Source organism: Copidosoma floridanum, unplaced genomic scaffold (genome assembly GCF_036245765.1).
Source record: "Copidosoma floridanum isolate Cflo_tuat_1 unplaced genomic scaffold, Cflo_Japanese_pri ptg000004l, whole genome shotgun sequence".
Classification (NCBI taxonomy): Eukaryota; Metazoa; Arthropoda; class Insecta; order Hymenoptera; family Encyrtidae; genus Copidosoma; species Copidosoma floridanum.
This window is the reverse complement of record NW_028321881.1, coordinates 19,847,487-19,865,719: the sequence shown is the minus strand read 5'-3', so window position 1 is coordinate 19,865,719 and position 18,233 is coordinate 19,847,487. Positions and strand designations below refer to the sequence as shown.

The following is an 18,233-nucleotide window of genomic DNA, read 5'->3' as shown; positions in this document are numbered from 1 at the left end:
AATCCACAAATGCAATTAAATTCCTTCCCTAGATTATTTTTTTCAATAGCTTGGACTAATCTAAGAGTGTCGAAAACTGCGTTATGAGCAATTAATAATATTGGTTTTTTTGCAAACGATAAAATTCTTTAAATGACATGAGTGCATCTTTCACAGGATAAGAAATTAATTTTTCTTTATTAAAATACAGGCTTCTTGCTTCGTAGTGCAGATTGTTTACCTTCGTTGCTGAGTGAGAAATTCTGTTGGTTGGTGTTATGTATACGCTAAAACTATGATCATTATATTTAGCTTCAATTTGTAAAATTTCATCTTGCATATTAAATCCTGCTGTTTCCAAATCAAAATATACCAAGTCATAATCAAAATTATTCGATTCTATTTCTCTATTTATATCAAAATTAGATTCGTACGTTTTCCCTTCAGCTTTTTCATTTTTTTTCCGTAATTGTTCTCTTTCTCGAATTAGCTCATGTCTTCTTTTTTTTTTTGTTTTCTCGCATGCTCTTAAAGACCGTTTTTTTTTTTTAATATCACACTGTGAGGCATGAGCTTCTGTATATTTACCAGACAATATATTTAATTTATTTTGTACAGATATTAGGCTTCTTTCCCCGTCGTTTTTACTACAGACTGCACTTGCTACTCGATAATCGGCAGCTGCACTTCTACTATAACAAATGTTTTTAGGAGCCTTGTTAATGTTATTAACACTTTCGTTAGATTGGCTTGATGCTGAAACACAAAATTTAAACGCATTTTTTGCATATTTATTCATCATCAATTGCAATTTCTCAAACAGTTCATTATTTTGTAATGTCACGGTCTGATGCAGACTATCGTTTCGTCGTTTGCACCAACTTTGACAGTTTTCGTGCCTTCCATACAGATGGTCAGGAATACAACGAAGTACAGAGGCAAGTTCGTCAGAGTTACCTTTGTTTTGAGCTATACTATAGGAAAAACATTTTTTAATATGTTTTATAACACCATTTTTTTTCAATTCTTTAAAATTGTTTGCCAACACGTATAACTCTTTTCCAAAGTTTTTAACTAGATGATTTTTATCTGACAACTTATGTACAGTCTTTACATTGTTTTTTCTTATAGCAGCAATTGTGCTGCTATCGTCATCGCCAACAACAACACGAACATTTACTTTTGTTGCCTCTAAAATTGGATTTTTATTTACAAGCTGCATCCCAGCATCTGCTTCCATAGATTTGGCGCTTCCAGAGTAGTTTCTGCGACAGTCGTGTTTCTCTCGATCATGACCTAGTTCACATTTGATGCATTTTCGATTTCTTGTTGTGTAACTAATAACTTTACCACTCAAAAATCCAATGATAGTGGCATACCCATTAAGGCTATCATAATTTCGACCTGTTCCTCTTTTGCTCCATCCCATGTCGTAGGAAACAATAATATTAACAACTTCTCCCAACGTTGAATCAAATGTGCATCCAGGAGTCATTTCATGCGAGGATGATTGAAGTAAGTTTATGTTGGGATACAGATCTTGGGCAATGGAAGAAGGTCTACGGATAATAAAGTAATACTGTATGATTTAATATTTATTAAAATAAAAGTATATATATATATATGTGTGTATACAAAAGCAATTCAAACATACGTAGTATAATAATAAGTAAATTACAAGGTAAGAAAAAAATTCTTTTAAAAAATGCAATAATACTGAATGTATGATCAAAACCAAAATAAAATAAAATTTTAGATTAATTAAGTACTGTATAATAAAAAATTTAAAAAATCAATTGCTTCACGATTAGAATTTATGTAACAAAGTAAATTCATCAACTGTTTATATGCACATGTATTAATGCATTTCATAATTTGACCTATAAGTTGATCAAATTAGTAAAAATCAATGAAAATAATTATAGTAACTTGGGGAACCTTACAGGAGAGCAGTAATTTTTTCAATGTTTTCTTTTACTAATTGTCTTTCTTCGTACGCAGCTTGCTTGCAACTTTCTTTAGCTGCCTGCTCTATAGATTCTCCAACTTCTTGCTCGTAAGCTTTATACATCTTAGACGTCATCCCTGGCATATTTAAGCTAGCAAAAATTTTTTGCAAGGCAGTGTGACCAGTGCCAAAGTGGATAGCACCTAAAAAAAAATATTCATCTCTTAAAATGAATAGAGAATATTTCAGTCAATTGTCAGTTACGAGTCAATGACTTTGTTATTTTATTATTATTATATTCATTTTATACTACTTACCAAGTACAACTGCTGTGTTGATGTTACTACAAGGTTTGTCTTTGTACTCGTGTGTTTTGCTTGTCTTAACTTTATTCATTACTTTACAATGATCACACACAATTTTGAAAGTACTAGATAAGCCACAGTGTATTTCTTTTACTGCTTTTTCTAAATCCAACAAATTATTGCAATGATAACATTTCAAGTTTTTGGAAAATTCCTTAATGTCGATTACTCGGCAACCTTCTAAAATACTTTTTGCAATGCTTAAATTTGCATCATTCAGCTTTTCACTTAACTTCTTTTTCACTGGAAGATTTGCGAGTCTTTTTTTTTTACCTTCGACAGCATTCTTTTTCGCGAATCTCCCGTTGACAATAAACTGCTCACACCGAGGCTTCGGCATTTTTCGCGTGTTTACAAAAACATAACCTTGTAGACGTCTACTTTAGGATAGTAGTATTACTCAATATACGGGCATACTTACAATGTTGCCAAACCATTCCAGTACTTCTTATGAGACTATGTTAGTGTACACATGCACACATCTTAACCTGTGTGATAGACAGTAGTGCTCAAAGTTTAGATTTTCGGTTATGAATGTTCTCATACGGGGAGCCACATAAAAATAATGAGAGACACTTGTGTGGATGAACTACCTTAAGAGACTCTGCAAACTTAAACACGAAAGGTGCATCAGATCGTTGGGCGTTTCGGTCGTCCACACCTGAATTGCGTCACCGGGCATCGTGTCAAGGGGAAGTGTCGTAAAATAGATTCGAAATCTAGGTGGTAGTTTTTTTTTTGCGACGCGACACGTTGTGCTCATGCTCAATATTTATTACAACCGCGCCAACACTGCCCAATGGCGCACGAAAAAGCATCTCTCACGCTCTCGCTTTCATCAGTCTATAAATGTAAGTCCTGGCAGGTGCACGTCCGCAACAGCTATTATTGTATACCAACCATTTGTGCCTTAATATACTTTCTTCTTCTTCTTCTTTCTTTTTATTCGTCGCCTTTCCCACCAAATCCCGAAACAAGCTACACTAACATTACAAAATTTTTCATGTATATTATAACTTGTACGTTTAAAACGTTTAAAAACTTTCAAATGCAAATTTTATAATAATAAAAATTTCATAATTTTATTTTCCGTGAGAAATGCCATATTGCTGCAATGAAATTGTTTCTATTTTTGTAAAAATTACTGAAGACTAAGTCATTTGTGTAGAATGTGTGATTTTTAAAGTATGATATGTGTGAATCTTGTTTTGTCTTTTTTTTAAATAAATTTATGTATCTTTATTTACTTGAAAGAAATTCTTATTAAAATTTTAAATGTTGGTTAATGAATATTTTGATTCATATTAATATACACATACGTATATTTTTTTTATCACATATCATTTGAGCTTTCTTACTATGTTTCCTTTCCTGCTGCTTGTTTTGGTAAATCTACTTAAGCTTCTGGTGGTCTCGCATCTTTTGTAGACTCGAGATTTCAACCCAAAGACTTTAGCAAGTTTTCAACTTGAAGCCATGTATTTACTCTCTGCTGATGATTTGTTTTTTTCAAATAGAACCACTTCCGATCATGTTTTTCTTCTACAAATAAGGGTGGACGTGGGTGACGAGTTATACGTGTGAAGGGCCGGAAGAAAAGAATAATAGTGATGCGTTTGGTAGTCGAATAGTGTTATTTTTTTGTTTATTTGCGTTTTAATATAACATAAACTGAATAATCTGTCGTTTTTTTTTCGCTTATTGTTTAAGGGACCTGAGAGGCCTATTCCTTGAGTATTTATACAGTATGAGCTGAGTGAGGTGGCAAGTTGAGCAAACAAATTGGAGAATCATCTTATGTGCCCCTCCCTCTATCCTTTAGAGTAATAGATAAAATGAAAGCAATATTTTAGCCTGGCGGTCTCTACTATGCTCCAAAAAATTTGCGCATGGACGATAACATGAATCTTCTACGTTCATTGAAGGAAACTCATGGTATAAACGTTTATAATTTTTTCTCTTTTTTGACTCTTTGCTATTGGCTAATGACATGTATGCTTTTAATGTACGTAAGTCTGTAGCTTACGAGCATAAGCGCTAGCCACGGAGCAAACGCATAACTGCTCTGGCTTTCTTCTATCATACCTATCCATTTTTGGAAGAAAACCATACCCTTCTGTAGTATTTGTATGAACGACCAGAGTATGGTACTTTCTCTCTCCCAAATAACGTAGAGACGCGATGAAAAAAGCCAGTGCAGTCATGCGTGGCTGGTGCTTATTCTTGTGGGCTATAGATTTACATGCCTTGAGAGCATATATTTCATAAGTCGATTTCATGATGTCAAAAATAGAGTATTTTCATCGCCACTTTGTGTTTTCTCTATGATTTTTTCCACAGACGTGTGTCGCATTTACAGTATTTGCTAATATGAAATGAAGTTTCATTTACGTAAACAAGGACACGCACTTATCCATTAAGATATATACACATACATTTTTAAGATGATTGTGTAATGTTAAGTGGAGCGTTAGGTGTCTTTAAACATAAAAAAATTGAAGTTATTTAAAGCTTAATTAAAATCATACCATCATTGGGAACGTAGAAAACTATTATCACGTCCAGATCGAGAGCCCATCTTTAATCGAAAAAAAAGTGATTCCTTTAGCGAAAAGTTAAACTTTTTCTCTGATTCAAATATCTAGGTATCCAGGTTCTGTTTTAGGTCAAAGTAAGTGGCTAAAAACCTAAGAACTTGGATTAAGCAGAGCGTATAAATCGAAAAATTGTTAAGTAGCAAACTTCTCAAGTGCTTTTTCAAACTGCCATTCTTGTATCTCAATACTGTTTAAGAATATTTTGCAGATGACTTGGTGGGCGTTATTCTGGTGAATTCATCTATTTGGGATTTTTTTTAATGTGTTTTAAAAGATAATAGACTGAAAGAGGTACTGTATCTGTAGTTATTTTGGCAAAATTTTCGAGCAGCCTTTATTTTATCGCGAACAGTTGCGAAAGGTTTCACGTACATGTAAACGAGATGTATACATCAAACCCGAATTTATTTGTTTTCGTGAAAGTTCCTGAAGAAATAAAAACAGAACTGTGTAAAAACATTAGAATTACAGGAAAACGCTTTAGGGATACGCGAGAGAAATAGACTAGTATATAGATCAGGTTCGATGGTGGTTGTATCAAAAAAAAATGTAAAATATAGCCTAATCCTTCCATATTTTACCTTTTTGTACATTTATCCACCTTTTCACTACTTCTCAACAGCTAAGAACGGTGCATTATTATTTAATTGTGCAATGAAGTTGAAAAAATTATATCGTTTGTTGAACATGTCGTTCTGCTTTCAGTTATTTCCATGATGACTTGAGGGTCAGTACCTAAGCACACGATCAGTAAAAGCTAATTTGGGAGTACGAATGAAAACTCCAAAAAATCAGGTATTAGTTTGAGCAACGTTACGTTGGTCTTAATGCCAACCTCATCAGGCTCACTTTATTAACAAAGAAAACAAAAACAAAAAACAACAATTTTCGTAAATTACATTGTAGGGCTACATAATAAAGAGGCAATGTTAAACGATAAAACTACGTACATAATGGTAAATAAGAATTCATTAAATAGTTTACAATCAGAAGTTCACAAAATTTTAATGAAACTGAACAACAGCGAATTTTTAAAGTATAAATATCATAACAATCAATTAACATAAACTAATACAAATTTATCTAGATGTTATGGGTTGCCAAAAATACATAAACCTTCTCTTTTATTTAGACCTATTATTTCATTAATTAATTCTCCTACACACACACTCACCTCAATTCTCTATAATTCTCTTTCTAAAGTTTTTAAAAAACCTTCTTCATATTTGAATAATAGCATTGAACTTAATTGAAAATCCTAAAATACTGGAAAATTATATTTTTATTTCTTTAGACATTATTTCTCTATTTACCAACATTTCGTTAGAATCAGTCATAAGTAGTTTGGAAAAAAGATACACGCACTCCACAGATTATCAAAAATTCCCTACCATGAAATCATAGAATGTACGAAATTTGTATTCAACAATGTTCTCTTCACCTTTAATAAAAAATTTTATAAACAGATTTTTGGCACTGCAATAGGTTCTCCTGTCTTTCCACTATTTGCTGATTTAGTTTTAGAAGATCTTAAGATGGAAGCCCTGCGCTTGTTAAAAGAAAATTGTAATTGCGTTCCTTTTATATATAAAAGATATGGCGACGACACTCTCATATGTATACACAAAGATCAGGCACAACTATTTTTACAGATTTCTAATAAACAAGACAATCACTTGAAATTCACTTGTGAAGTAGAGAAAAACATTTCTATAAATTTCTTAGACATTACAATTACACACAACAACTTGAAAATAACCACGAATTAGTACGTTGAGCCAATTTCATCCAATAAAATAATCAATTCTAATTCTAACCATCCCCGATCGTTAAAAGTCAATGCTGTATACGGCTCGGTTGATCGAGCCATTCTTTTATCTGATAAATCCTTCCACAGGAAGAACATTCTCATGGCTAAAAGAATTCTACGCGATAATGACTATACGAACTTTTTATACAAAAATACATCAAAAAAAGATTTCACCAAATAAAAAATACTAATAACGAAAATAACGTTCTACTAAATGACAATCTTAGTGCTAAAATAAAAATTTCTATCCTTTACAACGCGCTATTTTTTAAATTTTGTTCAAAAACTTTGAAAAAATTAAATATACAATTTAACCCTACCATTCAAAACAAATTGGACAGTGTTATCATTCTTGGAAAGGATGAAATTGATAAGCTCGATCGAACCAATGTCGTGTATCATTTCGCTTGCGATTCTTGCTCTGCATCATACGTAGGTGAGACAAAGAGAGAATTGAAAGAATGCCTGAATAAACACAAAAGTACAAAAAAAGATGAACTTGTCGCTTCACACACGAAAGAATTTAACCATAATTTTAATTTTTCTCAAACCAAAATTCTAGACCACGAACCAAATAGACAAAACAGATTAATATCAGAAATGCTACACACACACTCTACTAAAGACACAATAAATAAAAAAGAGAACACCTTATTTCTCAATAACATATATAAAGTTTTTATAAGTAATCTCTTTTAACTATACGTAGAAAATACGTACACTATCTATATTCGCAAGAAACGTACATTTGTTGTTGACACTTATATTAAGAAATACATACATGTTCGACACTTATGTTATTCGATGAAGGTGACCAACAGTCTGTAACGATCGTTTTAACGATATAGATGTGAGTATTTATTGTTAATATTTATAAACTGTGGCCCTACAATGTAATTTACGAAAATTGTTGTGTTTTTTGTTTCCGTTTTCTTTGTTAATAAAGTGAGCCTGATAAGGTTGGCGTTAAGACCAACCAAACGTTGCTCAAACTAACACCTGCTTAGGCACTGACCGTCAAAGCATCTAAGTTAAAAAAAATTTTTTTTTGTTTTTTAGTGAAATAGCTGGACTAAAGATTTTACAGCAATACTGTAATAGAATAAGTTGTAGGTACTAAAATATTTATTAAATAAGCCCCGAAAAATTTCAATCGATCATTTGATTATTTTGAAAATTGGAAAAATCACGTGTTTTTTTACTGAAATATTTATTTGAAAAATAAGAACCCTACAGAATTGTAAGTCTCACTAAGTTTTTATTTCATAGTGAAGAATAACTGGTAACTGTTCGTATTCTAAATAATTATATTTTTTTTAAATAATGCATTTATTTATGAAAAATTGTTTCTTAAGAAATTGCATAACTTTTTTTTTAATGTCACAGCAAAACGTGCTTAAGTTCATTTTATTTTTAAAGACTTATACTTTTAATCACTTATTCATGGCGAATCGATGGAAACATCGTGGGCACTGCAAAAGACATTATGAAAAACGGCTTAGTTGCAAAATTAAATTTTGTTGACGATATCGTTTCAAAACTTTTTTCATGGGATGAGTTCAATTTTTGTCTAAATTTGAAAATTGTATTTCAATCTTTATATTTTATATGAGAATATATAGTATCTTGTTTCATTGGTGCAGTTTTTTGCTAAACTAATGTTATTATTAACGTATCGTGATGGATGACTTGGTAGTGTAGAAGGGATGAGCACCAACCAGTGCTTGAAGAAATGAGTTCAAGCGTTTCAAATCATGTGCACTGGCAGAATTATCATTATGTCAGTTTTCTGTGACGGTACAGAAAACCAATTAATTTAGGGAAGCTTGATGAGATAAGACGGAATATCATCAAAGATTAAAGATAAAAGATATTTTAGGTATACAAATAACGCTTGTTAGCACTTCTTACGTGTATTGAACCGTTCATACATTCTATAAGTCATTCTTATTCGACAATGGTCTTCATGGCGTGAATAAAATATAATATAATAATATTTATTTTTTAAATAAATTATCAGACGAAAAAGCTATGTTTTATTGTAATCTACAACTTTGTCATTAAACACGAATTTGTATCAGTTAAAACTAAGAGCCAAAAAAACTATTTTTTACTCTTGAAGTGCTGTAATAAGAATGCTGCCAAGATTTTTCTTTCTTATAAAAACTGAACGAACGCAATATATCAGCTTTGAGATTGAACTTGGAGTTATCTACGAAATTTAAGCCTATTTAGATAAGCATCACTTGACTTTATGAAAGAACTTGATAACGTACATACACTATGTGACTAATTTAGATTATATAATACATACTTAGTTTAAAACTTGTTTTACAAAAAAAAAGTTTTTTTAATGGATATACTTTTTCTCTCACTAAAATATGAGATACTTCAATGCATTGGTCGTGCTTTAAAATAATTCATAGTGTGTAAATGTCTCAATACATGTATAGAAGCGTATTAAATACAACCAGGTGCCATTTTCACTCGCATTTCTCATCTTAGTTGGAAGAGAGTTTCAGACTCTCCTTTGTAATGATATCTCCTCGTATGATTACAATTTTAAGGTACAAATAATAACATGATAAAGTAACTGATAAACAATCAACATCACCTGCAAGTAGTCAAAACATAAAACAACAATCATTATAAGTATGAAACTGACGAATATTCATTATGCCAGTCTCTGACTCAATACAAGAGTAATCATGATTGACTGGTGACATGGGAAACCTATTTCTGAACGAAATAAATCGCAGAAATCTATGTTGTATTTGTTCAATTTTATATTTCGCTTGGCGAGAATACGGTTTCTAGATCTGGGAGCAATACAATAGGTGAGGCAATACAAGGATCTTATACAGATAAACCACTGTATTCATATAAGTAAAATCCCTGCAGTTTCTTATAAAAAATCTCAAGGCCTTGTACGCTGCCAACTAGACAGAGCTAATTTGTTTATCAAAAGGGAGATAGTATTCAAACAGTACACCTAAATTAGAAATCTTAGTAAGTCTTGTCTGTGACAAAGGATCCAGAGGATAGTTATATAGTATGATATCTCTAGACCTACAAAATGAAATTACAGCACATTTATTTGCATAAGCTCTAAGATCGTTAACCTCGCTCCATTCAACAATTGCATCAAGATCACGCTGTTATATTTGACAATCACAATTACTATGTTTATACGTTTATATAATTTGATGTCATCAGCAAACAAAAGAATTTGAGATCCATGTACCACATTCTCAATATTATTGACACAAATAAGAAATAAAACCGGCCCCAAATGCGACCCGTGAAGGACTCTCGATCTAACAATTACATCATCAGATACGGCCCCATCCAAAACAACCACCTGCTTATGCTCAGTAAGGTATGAGATGAACCATTTTAGCAGATATCCCCCACGACCAACTCAATATAACTTTCGGTCTAGTATCTTATGATTTATAGAATCAAACGCTTTTTTATAATCAATATAAATCGAATCCAAAGCTCCTCCAATACTATTACAATACATCAGCAGATTAAGTAACAGAAGAATGTTCAAGCTTGAACCCATGCTATTTATCAACCAAAATATGACTTATCATATCACTTACTCTTAAAAAAACAAGTTTATCAAATAACTTAGCCACAGTTCCAAGGATTGAAATAGGCCTACAATTTTCAACACGATTCTTTTTATCTTTTTTAAATACAGAAATAACCTGAGACAATCTCCAATACTGCGGCACGCAACCAGTTGCCAACGATTGGTTAAAGAGAAGCATAAGTGGCTCTGAGAACACAGACCTGCAAGCTTTTATAAAGAAAGCAGGACAAACTTCTGAACCTTTATTTGTATCAATTTTTATACCAATTACTGCCTCCTAGATTTTACTTAGAGTAGACGATAGAGAGTGATGCTGTCCTGGTACTAAATTGGCATCAAGGCAAGAGGCGTCAAGGAAATTAACTTCATCTCTGAAAAAAAAACCAAAATAGTCAGAAAGTAAATAAGCCTTATCCACAGCAACCGAGGCAGCACGCCCTCCATTAGTGATGGCAGGCAAGTCCTGAACAGAGCGCATCTCGTTAAAAAGTTTCAAAAATTTTTACATATTTTTTATTCATCTCATTTTTAACCTTACTTATGTACTCTTCATAACATTCAAGCGATATCCTAAAACACATATTCCTCAAATATTTATGTAAATAAAAACATTTTAACTTCTACAAGTCGTACAGCAGCCTTTTGTCTTTAAAATTTATGTAAAAATTGCACCTATTCCATAAAAAAAAAAATATTAAATCGATATCATCGAAATTGTTTATAAAATTTAATTTTGTAACTAAGCGATTTTTTATAATGTGTTTTGCAGTACCCGCAATGCTTAAACCAATTTGCCATAAGTAAGTGATTGAAAGTACAAGTCTTTAAGAATAAAGTAAGCCTAAGCATGTTTTGCCGAGACATTAAAAAAAAAGAAGTCATGCAATATTCAAAAAAATGCCTTTTTAATAAATTAATGTATTTTTGCAAAACGTATAAGTATTTGCATTGTAAGAAAAAACCACTTTTCTTTGTTACAAAATTAACATGTAATGGGATTTATGAGCTTCTAAGGTTCTTATTTTTTAAATTAATACTTCATTAAAAAACTGCATTAATGCAATTTTTTTGATTTTTAGAAACAAACAAATGATCGTTTCCAATTTTTCGGGGCTTGCTTGGTAGAAGTACAAGACAAAATTATTAACCACTATTTATAAATTATAATAAGTACTATTCATCAAATTAATCATCACACTTAATTTAATATGTAACATGTTTTACAGACAAGTCTACAACAAAATGTACTTCTGAAATCAGGTACAGTATCGACATTAGCTAATCAATTAGAATCCCGTTTTTCCGAGGTTCAGTTGCCAGCATTAGCATGTCTCGCTAACATGTGCTATCAAAATTCAGATGTAGCAACGCTTATTATTACAACAAAAATTTCTGGAGAAAACAATTCAAAATTTGTTCCTGACGTTCTAGCTGAATTAATGGGTCGAGATAAAGATTCTTCAATCCAGTTAGAATCAGCAAGATGTGTTACTTATTTGCATCGAGCTCAAGCTTTAAAATCCACTGATTCTAGAGTGGTTTATAAAGCGTTACCTTGTTTGATACGATTATGTCATAAAGATAGACCAACAAAAGAAAGAATTGCAGCTGCAAAAACTTTAGCATATTTAACTGAAGTAGATATTGATTTACAAAGACTCGCAGCTATTAGTAATCATCTAATACCGACATTAGCTGATCTCTTGAAACCGCTAACACCAGTGAGTAAATAACCTTACTAATACATTGCTGCTATTCATTTGACGTCAAGCTCTTTTAACCCCAATTTTTTTAATTTCGTGAGTTCTTATGTCTTACTTTAATTATTACTTAAGATTTAAAAAATTTTAGTCCCATGTGGGTGCACTTATTTACTTACACAATTTTTTTATTTTTGAGAGCCGTAAATATTTTTATAAGTATCAGCATGTTGCCAAAACAGCAAATCAATTAAAATTATCTTTTAAAATCTCTGCATGAGACGTTTTTTCGAAAATTTTAACTATATTACTGTATTGCAGTAGAAATTCATAAAAAAGATTCTGTTAGTAAGTATTACTAACAAAATGTTTAAAAACAAGAAACTTTTGAGACACAAATTTTTTTTAAGATTAGTGTTTCTATGGCTTGAACTAAAGTGAATCAAAGAATGTTAGAATATCAAACCGCACGGAATTTTTCATTTAACATCAATAAAATATCAAGTAAGTATGATGTGTTCAATTATCTTTTTGCAAGACATTTCGGGAGCCTTCATACAGTGGCAATGAATTGTATTTTTTTAAATGGATCGTTGGCTTTGCAAAAATCTGAAATCAAAATTTAAGAACGGTCAAGTTTTGTTTCGTTTTTTGGCATAGCTTACTTTTTGTATGATACGCATATCATCATACTATCTTTCACTTGTGCATGAAACTAAGTTATACCAACTTTTGATTATAACTTCATATAAACTTTACATTTAATAGATTAAAATAATGGCCTAACGTTGTTACATACTTGCAACATAACAAGGCATTCATGTATTTTTTATTTATTTCAAAGTCAATATTGCTTAGATTGATTTTGTTAATGAACGAGTACAAGACAGTATAATACTACAAGTGTCACAAAAAAAGTAGGCTGTACCAAAAAATAAAAAAAAAATGACCATTTCAAGACTTTGATAAGTGAATTTTGCTAGGCCTACAACCTATTAAAACAAATAGCTGCTGCATAGAGATTATAGAAATTCCTTAAAAAATAAAATTTGTACACATCAAGCTCACTTGCCCTATCAATTTTATTAAAAGATAAATTTTACGATGATACCATACCTGTTTAGGAAAATACCATTTCTTAGTATTTATTTAAAATCAGGTTAGTAAACAAAATACTATTATTATTAAAAAGCACTGGAAGTTAATAAAGTCTGTACAAGGAAACTATGGTATGCTTGAATAGTCTTATTAAATTCATGTTAACACTGCTTATATAAAGCTGTTAACAATACTGAAATGTATGCTAAGTTAATTCGTATAAATAGTTCGAAACTATCTTGAATTATTTGTAGTTTCGTAAGAAATACAATGGTTGTTTTTGAATTTGTAATCTTCAATGCTTTTTTTTTGTTCATTTGACTATTTTTAATTATTATTTTATGAATAAACTAAGTCCAAATATTTAAAATCACAATTGTTAAATAACTATACACTTCCCACAGTTAACTGATATGTGCTACGTAAATAATTCCTGATAGCGATGTGCAAGTTATTTGTATTTTCATTGAACAATTTCCTACATCACCATAGCTAAAAAAATGTATTACTTATACACAATTATTAATTACTCAGAGTGCTGAGTTAAAAAAAGCTTGAGGTCACAGCTTCTTATCAAGAGTATTCCGGGAATGGTTAAAGTTTCCTATTTTATTGATAAAATTACGTCAATATTACATGGCTGAGAAGCATCATTTATTGTTAATGGTTGTTTTAATGAACATAATGTAAATCACTAATTTTTATGATTGCGTTTCTTAATCACAATGCATAGTAAGAAAAGTAGAAAATTATGTTATATTTCCATCCTGTCCCATTAGATTTCTTATTTTTCCATCCGATTGTCAAATTATGTTGCAAAATTTAGGCATGATTAATTATTAAAAATCATAAAATTAAGCGACAAATCTTTGTTTTCCCAGGAAATAGAGAATTATTTAATTAGTTAAGGTAACATGCTAGAAAGTTTTAATGATTCATATAAACAGCGAAAACAAGACACTGTTCAAAGGTGCACGAACTTGATGGAACAATTGCGTTTTAAGAACAGAGAAATAAAAATCACGTGAAAATGCTGTGAGGAATGAAATGCGTTGTATTTTTAGTCTTTCTGGTGCACCTCATATGGAAGGAGCTTGGAGACAATTAACAAGATCAGTAAAAATGGCTTTGGCCGTTTTTTCAAAGGTAAAGTAATTTGTGATACAGTTTTAGTGACTGCATGCACTTAAATTAAGACACCCGGTGCAATAGATCTCTGAAATTTAGCAGGCAAACATTTTTTAATCTACAACAATAGAAATTTTTTTTTCATTAGCTGATAGTTTTTGGAAATGATGATTGCGGAAGTATTTAACGACACTTCTAACTCGTGAGAAATGGTATATAAGAATCAAATCCACTAAAAATAAATGATTATGTGATCATTATCGATTTTTAAGTTCCTAGAAATATTTAGAGGAAGGAACAGATAATAGAGATTTTTTGACAATGACAATATTGTAAGAGCGGCTGAAGTGAATAGAAACAATTAGTTATGAAGTATGTAAAGGCTTATAAAGAACAAGATAGTACAATTTTTAATCAATTTCATACCTGAAGGAATTCGTTAAGATGAACACTTGATATTTTTAATTCAAAGCTTAAAGATAAACGTGCAAAGTAATTAAAAATTTGAATGTACAGCTGGCGTTTGCGATGAAAAGAAATCGCCATTCGATTTTTGAATTCGTGTGTACTGTGTAAACCATTGTAAACTAAGTAGCAGTTGTACAAAATAAATTTAAAAATATTGAATAACAACATTAATCAAGACACTATACTTGATATGTTAAGCAGAATTATTTATTTTCGTGTGTATGTGTGCAAATTATGTTGCACCCATACAGACATATGGAATTTTCTCAATGCCATGCAAGTTTAACCTACTGTTAAAATTCATACTTCGTGCCTCTATTATAGAGCTCAAAGTTCATTACAAAGGCAAACAAGGAATAGTAGGAAAAAAGGAGGCAATTGTTTCTTTCTTGATTGCTAGCTGTAACTCATTAGTATGGCGTGCTAGCGATCTAGCCACAAACAAATACAACTAACACTTGTACTGATACGTATTATTATAACGAAGGCAAAATTGACATAGTAAGTAGGGAAACTGGCATGTATTCTCAATCGTATGCCTATAATACATCAATTAATTAATTATTGGCCGCAAAATTGATTTATGTTTAAAAAAACTGAGGATTTTATCTTTGCTGAAAGAGATGTATAGAAATTTTCTTAAAATAATAGAGATTTAAAAAACAAACAAAATTAATTAGTTTACTTTACTATTATAAAAAAAAATCATTTAAGTAATAATCAAACAAAATCACTGTAAATATTGCTGTAATTAATAGGTTATTCGAAAAGATCACTTCAAATTTGATTACAACCATTTTGAAAAAACTTTATCCAAAAAAATCGTCAACTTTAGAGATCTCACTCTTTTTCACTGAGCAACGAACCTGCCCTCCAACATATAACCACTAACCTTGACTTTGTGTTGGCTCTTAATCTTATAGTTCCCCGGTACACATAAAATTCATAGCCGATTCCTAACGACGGCCAATTAATCAGTGTTATATTCAAAGAAAGGGAGGTGGTAAGTAGTATCCCTGGTGGGACTCGCAATTATAAGAGAGATCATTTAAATAGGTATACGCATATGAATTTATAAAAAAAAAAATATACAGTTATACCCCGCAATATGTTGTTGATGAAAAAATTGAAAGCGAACATACTAAGCCAACTGCGCACACTTGGCCCCATTATCAGGCAGTCGTACGATGGATTGAGGAGATTGACAGAGAAAACTCTACTTAAAAACAAAAATTCCTAGATCTCGAAGGATAACTTACTTACATACATTTTCTGAAACAAACTACGGATAACATCAAAAGAAAAATAAATAAATAAAATTCAGTCTGAAAAAGAGACGTTATAATAATAAATAACGAACTCAACAAATTCTATTTAAGTGATGGTAATTTCAACAGATACTTTACTTTCCTTGATTCTGAGAATGCACATATTTATAAAAAACTTGCGAATTTTCAAGCACTACGGGATTTTCCAAACGATTTTGAATTAGTTTATGATTTACCAAGTGAACGTATGCTAAGAAAAAATTTTAGTGCTATTTTAGCCTGTACGACATTATAAACATATTGTTCGATTTAATTCAAGTTTCTTTTATTACTAAATTCTCTGAAAATGGTTAAAACACGACGAGGGGGCAATAAGACGAACCACAACAACTATAACAACAACAACAACAACAACTATAACAACAACAACAACAACAACAACAACAACAACAACAACAACAACAACAAGTGACAATACAAATTCACGGTGAAAACAACGATAATTTAAGTGGAATTTTTTTATTAAATGAATTACCCAATTCAAATATGGTGAGTCTTAACAATAAAAATCTTTTCGGAGTGATAGAGGTACAAAAGCAGCTAATGGCTGTGATTTCATCACGTAACCCTGACAATAATCCTGAACAAATCATAGAAAAAGTAAATCAAGTTATTACACAAACTAATACACTAAAAAAACATTCGATTTACACACACATACGATAAGCTAGGCATATATGTAGAACGACTGACACAAACACAAAATCAAATGCGCACGAAAGAAGTACAACGCCACGTCGAATTTATAAGACAGTCAGAAATACTAGACAATTTAAACAAACAATTTGACCAACTCGCACATAACATAAGAAAAACGATGCAGCCGCTTAAGAAACTTAATCAAACAGTCACAGCACAAACGCAAGCCATAGTAAATTTAAAACAGGCAGACGACCGTATTTACAATGTTATCGCCTAACACAAGCAAGACGTAGAACTACTCATTACCCGAAAAATAAATAACAAGGAAGAGGAGTTTTCCAATTAAAGGTAGATTTGCTAATTTTTAGCGCAGCTGCAAGCGATCGACCAATCAAGTTCTGATCAATCAAAAGCATTGAAAACTTACATCGAAATTACTTCCATAGAAGCTGACGCGATTAAACTATTTATCACAAGCATTAAAAGGGCCGGCACTTGACTGGTTTGAACACATAGAAGAAATAATACATTCGATAAATTATTTTAAAACTTTATTTTTAAATAAATATTGGAATGCAACGGTACAAGCTAAAGTTCGGGAGCCATTTGAATGGAACGCGTACGAAGCCGCAAATAATATAAGTCGCAGTAAATATGTTCTAAATTTATGTAGTTATGTAAAAATGCTATGAGCACCGCCCACCAAGGCAGAAACTGTCAAAAAATTCGCAAACTATCTTGATAAAGTAATTCAACAATCTATTGTGCTTCGGGGAATTAACAAAGTTGACGATCTTATAAACCTTTTACAAGATTTCATAAGACTCTATGAATGCAATTGAAGCACTAAATAGCTCTATAAATACTAAAGAAAATCCATACATTTATCATAGCTCACTAGTAATTATAATGACATCCGAACTTCACCACCAAACCCACCGAATGTCAATTGGCGTGACCGTGGTAACAACACAAATAACAACACCATAAATAATACGAACCGCAACGCGAACTTTGGACAAAATAATAACAATAATAATACTCCTAATCGACCATATGTAAAGAGACCACAAAGCAACTCATATATTCGAGAAACTCAAGAAGGTCAGGTCAATTTCATCGAAAAAATCACAAATCGGGAAAACGAGTTGACGTTATATCTAAAACCTCAAAAGATTCTGAATCAGATATCTTATGAGATACAACGACAGGAGAGGGCATTATAAGGACCAATGAATCAAAAAATTGTCAAACCAATTTTAAACCAAACCATTACATAAATATCTAAGTCCCGGCCGGTGCGACTCCTCCGAGCAAGTACATCTGTGAATTTTCACATGTGCTTTATCACCACGTAATGCTCGTTGTGACGAGATGGGCGACCTTCTTACAGCAAAACGGTCTACCACTTAGACCCTTCGCTCTCGAGGTGGTCTAAGTAACATCATCACCGTAACAATGAATTGAAATTACTGTATCTAATAATACACTACGTAAGTAGGTATTTATTTTTTATAAAAAAAAAAAAAATAAATAAATAAATATCCAAGAAAAATTACCGGTCAAGGT

The 18,233-nt window shown here is 31.5% G+C and overlaps 1 protein-coding gene across 1 annotated transcript in view; it reads left to right on the top strand.

The window, feature by feature from the left end:
* Positions 1-18,233, top strand: part of LOC106638913 (armadillo repeat-containing protein 8) — a 447,393-nt gene that overhangs the window by 128,382 nt on the left and 300,778 nt on the right. The window contains exon 4 of the mRNA XM_089597970.1: positions 11,527-12,021. Coding sequence (XP_089454096.1) covers positions 11,527-12,021 — 495 coding nt within the window. The remainder of the gene's footprint in view (positions 1-11,526; positions 12,022-18,233) is intronic.